General features: G+C 58.8%; 1 protein-coding gene across 1 annotated transcript in view; it reads right to left on the reverse strand.

The window, feature by feature from the left end:
- BOP1 (block of proliferation 1) overlaps window positions 1–3,748 on the reverse strand; it is an 18,066-nt gene extending 14,318 nt beyond the window's left edge. The window contains exon 1 of the mRNA XM_010844145.1: window positions 2,763–3,748. Within this exon, the coding sequence (XP_010842447.1) occupies window positions 2,763–3,092 (330 nt within the window). The 5' untranslated portion in view covers window positions 3,093–3,748. The remainder of the gene's footprint in view (window positions 1–2,762) is intronic.
- Between the last annotated feature and the right edge of the window lie 555 nt (window positions 3,749–4,303).

Here is a 4,303-nt window from a genome sequence, read left to right on the forward strand (position 1 = left end):
CCTCAGACGCAGGCACCAGGTGGTGGGGTCTGCCCAGAGCCACTCGGCACACAAGCCACCCATACCCACCCCCAGACGGGCTCAAGGCCACGTTGTGTGGGGGTGCCCTAATGGGCCCACGTGGATGGCTGGGGGCCCGCGGGCGAGACCAGAGGGAAGTGAGGTTTTGAAGGCAACTGCCTGAGCCAAGGGGGCCAGGCGACCACGATAGGCCTCTCCCGGGAAGGACTGCAGCCTCGCATGGCTGAGGCAGTTTTTAACTTCGGCTACAAAGGTTTGAGTTTCCTCCTGAGGAGAGGCAGCGTCTGTGTGCTCCCACGCTGATCTGGGGGGCCAGCCCCGGGGGAGCAGCCCACAGTGGGGGTCTTAGGCGGGCTGCTCTGCCCTCCCCTCTTGCTGCCCTCTGCACCAGGTTCTTACCAGGACTGCTGTGAAGAGCTGCTGTGCTGCACGTGAGAGCCCCACACAGGTTACCCCACCTGGACCCCTAAATGGGATGTGTTAAGCCTCTGAGGAAAGAGCTACCAGAGCTCTGGGGAGGACAGAAGTTGACATGCTTCTGACCAACTGAGAGGTGCCGTGGGAACCCTCAAACCCACTCATGTCACCCCAGACTGACACCACCACTCTCCGCCTGAACTCTCATCACCAGAGACAACAGAGTCCAATGCTGGGCCAGGCAGGGCACAGCTCCCCCACGGGGGCCCCCGCTCCAGCCTCTGGGTCGCACCGGGGTTCTCTGGGACAGGCCCAGAGTGCCCTGCCTCAGGTGGCCTCACTAAGCAACCTGTGAGGCACGGCCTGCTCCCTCCCCAGGCGCCAGACCCGCCTAGCACCCTGCCCACTGCTTCTAGAAAAGCGCCTCCTGCCCAAGGGTTTGCAGGAAGCTCCTAAGCTCCAGGCACAGACAGTTTGGGCAGAACTCAATGTAAGTTACCTAGAAAACGGTAATTCCACATTGGGCACCCTTAGTGAGTCTTTTGTTACATTCTTGAATGTGGTAAGCAGACTGAACTAATAGAAATGGGAACTTTTGTATGAAAGAGTATGAAAACAAAATAGGAGAAAACCCACACAAGTGTTATAGAAAGGACCAGACCAAACACAACAAGTAGGAAAAAAGAGATCTAAAGAAGCATGATCGGGAAAGAATGGCAAAAAGTACCTGATACACTCCATGACAAGAGCCAGACATCTCTCCTGACAGAGAAGCTGCCCAAAGTGCCCCCGAGCACTGCTGGGGGTGCGGGGCGAGGCCAGGTGCCCGGGAGGGGCCAGGCCCAAGGTGGAGATGGGAGGGTGGGGCGGGGTGCAGGAGGGGAGCGGGGGCCAGCGGAGGTGAGGTGCGGGGAGAGGCAAGCCAGTGGAGGATGCGCCAAAGGCGAGGGTGAGGCTGGAGAGGCTTCCTGCTTCGCACGGCCCACGGCCCGCACACCTGGAACCCACAGAATCAGGGGACAGGGCTCCCCGGAAGAGTGAGCCTTCCACCATGGAACTCTTAGCGGAAGAGAGAGAACAGGCTCCCTCCTGTGTTGGCCACTGGCTACCTTTGTCCCCAGGTAGGCGTCTGGACCAGGCACTTCCCACTCCAGGCAGAGAGAGGCCTGGAGAGGCACACCCCAAGCTGGGGCCCCTTGCCGGCCTGCACCCAGGTCTTTGACATCTCCCCAGCATGCCCCTGAACACCGCAGGGGCTGCCCCCAATCCTTAGCAGGAGCCAGCAAAAGCCTCGAGACAAGTTGCAGGCGATGTGTCCTGCCAAGGGTTGAGGAGGGCGCAATGAGTGGAGCTGGTGAAACGCCAGCCAGGAGCCCCGCTAAAGCGGGGCCGCTCAGGCAGCCCTGCTAAGAACTGGCGGAGAGGTGGGGGTTGTGGTGGGGGGCAAGTCACCTAAGTCCACATGTCGTCTAAACTGTACCAGGAAAAGAAATAAATAAACTGTACCAGGGCCATGGCTGTGGCCAGCATCACAGGAGCTCGAGGCTGCCATCCCAGAGCTGGGCCGCTCGGTGGAGGGGCTGGTGGCCGCCGGAGCGTCACCACCACATGCTTCCTGAAGCTGTGGGGTGGGGACACTCCCTGCGGAGGCTGCGCGAGGATCCACAGCAGGGCCTCGTGACACAGGGCGGCCATGGGCTGTGACAGGGGAAGGTAGTCAGCGGACCCTCGAGAGGGCCCTGAGCCAGCGAACAGCCCTCGTGGTGGGAAGGTTTCATAGGCGAGCAGCCCTTCATTGGCTTCAGGATGCAAGGAACAGGCTAACGCGGAGCACGACAGGGCTGTCACAGAGGCAAAACTGTCCAGCCATGAACTACAGTCACCAGGAGAGTTAAGGGAGCGGACAGGAACACCTCGTCTCCCAAATGGTGCCGCTTGAAGATGTCACTCTTTGTCAAGGAGGCGGAGGAGAGGCCCACCTTAAGTCACTGCACAGAAATCCCACCTCAGGCTTCGCCCCGAGGAAGCCAGCTGACAGCTAAGTCTAGCAGGCAGTCTGAGACCCAGGAGAAGTAATGTCAGGGTTCCTGGGTTACTGTGAACAGAGCACAGGACTGTGCTCTATAGCTCAGGACTCCTCGGCTCCAAGTGGCGTTCTGCCCCGCCCTCGCTGTGCCCAAGGGAGGAGGGAGGGGGCCCTGGGGTCACAGAGCAGGAGAGATCAGTGCCAGGGGCCCTCAGAGAGCCCGATGCCCGGCAGGCGCTATCTTGGCCATGGTCATCTGGGGTGCAGGGAGCCCTCGGAAGACTCCTGGCTCACCCACCTGCTGCCCAGGACTCCTGTCCATCCTGCCGCGCTGCTCGCTGGTCCCCTCCCCCTCTTCCTCTGAGGCAGTGGCACCCTCAGTGCTGTCGCTGCCGGAATCTTCCAGGCCTGAGAACACACTCTCCTCGCTGTCGCTGTCGCTGAGGCCAGGATCACTGCCAAGCCTGCGGCTGGGAGCCGGAGCGTCGAGGAGAGAAGGCTGCAAGAGGCATGGCACTGATGACCCCAAGCCCACCCACCGGGCACCAAGCGCTGACCCACAGCCTGTGCGGCCAGCCTCCACGGCCATGGCCCTCAGGCCACAAGCCTCCAGCTCCATCAAAACCATCCGCCCAACCCAGGCCTCCCTCACCACCCACCTCCACCGCCAGCAGGCCTCCTGCCCTTGGAGGAGACATTCAGTTAAGAGTCTCACAAGAGAAGGACTTTCCAAGGAGCTCAATTCCCATCACATCACCCGTACCAGCCCCTCCACCCTCCACGCCCGAAAGCCACTCCCTGTAGCTCTGGCATTCACATCTCCAGAGCTACCAGGGCACCGGCGTGGGGTCTGGGACAGGGAGAGGACCACAACCTGAGGCGCTTTTCCCGCCAGAAGAGGACTCTATCCAACCAGATTGGGACTGACAATTTTATCAGTAAATTGTAAAGACTGGTTGAAGAGACATAAAAATCATGCAAACTTTAAAGGCAAGTGTTCTGGTTCACCACCCCATGGGATAGGACCAGAGCTTCCTCTGAGCAGAGTTCTGCTGACCAGACACCACCTAATCCCTAAGTTCACAAGACCCATGCACTTAGAGAGGGGAAACAAGAACTTACAGACTTTCAGCAAGCACTTACTCGAATGGAGAACCCTAGATTTCTGCTTTTTAATAGCTACTAATTCTCTCAGCTAACAGGAAAACCTGCACTCACCAATTATTTGGCAGCATTCAACTGAACTTCCACAGAAGTAACTGATACACACTATCTTCAACGCTTAGTAAGCTACACAATTACCACAGCAAAAAAAAAAAAATGGCACAAACACAAACGGCTGCTGAGGGTACAGAGCTGAGTGGTGGAAGCAGGCGAGCCTGGTGCCCAGAATGCCTGCTGGCAGGAGAGCAGCAGGACTGGTCAGGGGAAAGGGGCTGCCTGACAACCCAGTAACGTGGAGTGCTCCCTTAGGCAGGCGTGGTGGACAAGCTTTGGAGGGCTGATGACACCCCAAACCCAGCTAGGGTTCTCCTGCATAGCAGGAATGGCTTTAAGTGCAGTTAAAAAGGGATGTGGCCAATACAGCAGGCACTGCCTTCCTATTCTCGTGCCCTTTTACAACGTACCCGACATATCGGTAAGGTACTAACAGGCTCAAACCTCTTTAATGCAGGAACCACAATTCAAAGGGCTAGGGAGGCCACGAGCACGATGCCAGCCCCTCGTGCTAGTTCGCTCCGGCCCACACTTCTCCAACCACACTACGGGAGCCCCCTGCCCAGGACGCCCCCACGAGGCCACCGCCAGCAGAGAGCTGGCAAACCGCCTCCTCGCACT

This window comes from Bison bison, unplaced genomic scaffold (assembly GCF_000754665.1).
Source record: "Bison bison bison isolate TAMUID 2011002044 unplaced genomic scaffold, Bison_UMD1.0 scf7180017847889, whole genome shotgun sequence".
In the NCBI taxonomy this organism is placed as follows: Eukaryota; Metazoa; Chordata; class Mammalia; order Artiodactyla; family Bovidae; genus Bison; species Bison bison.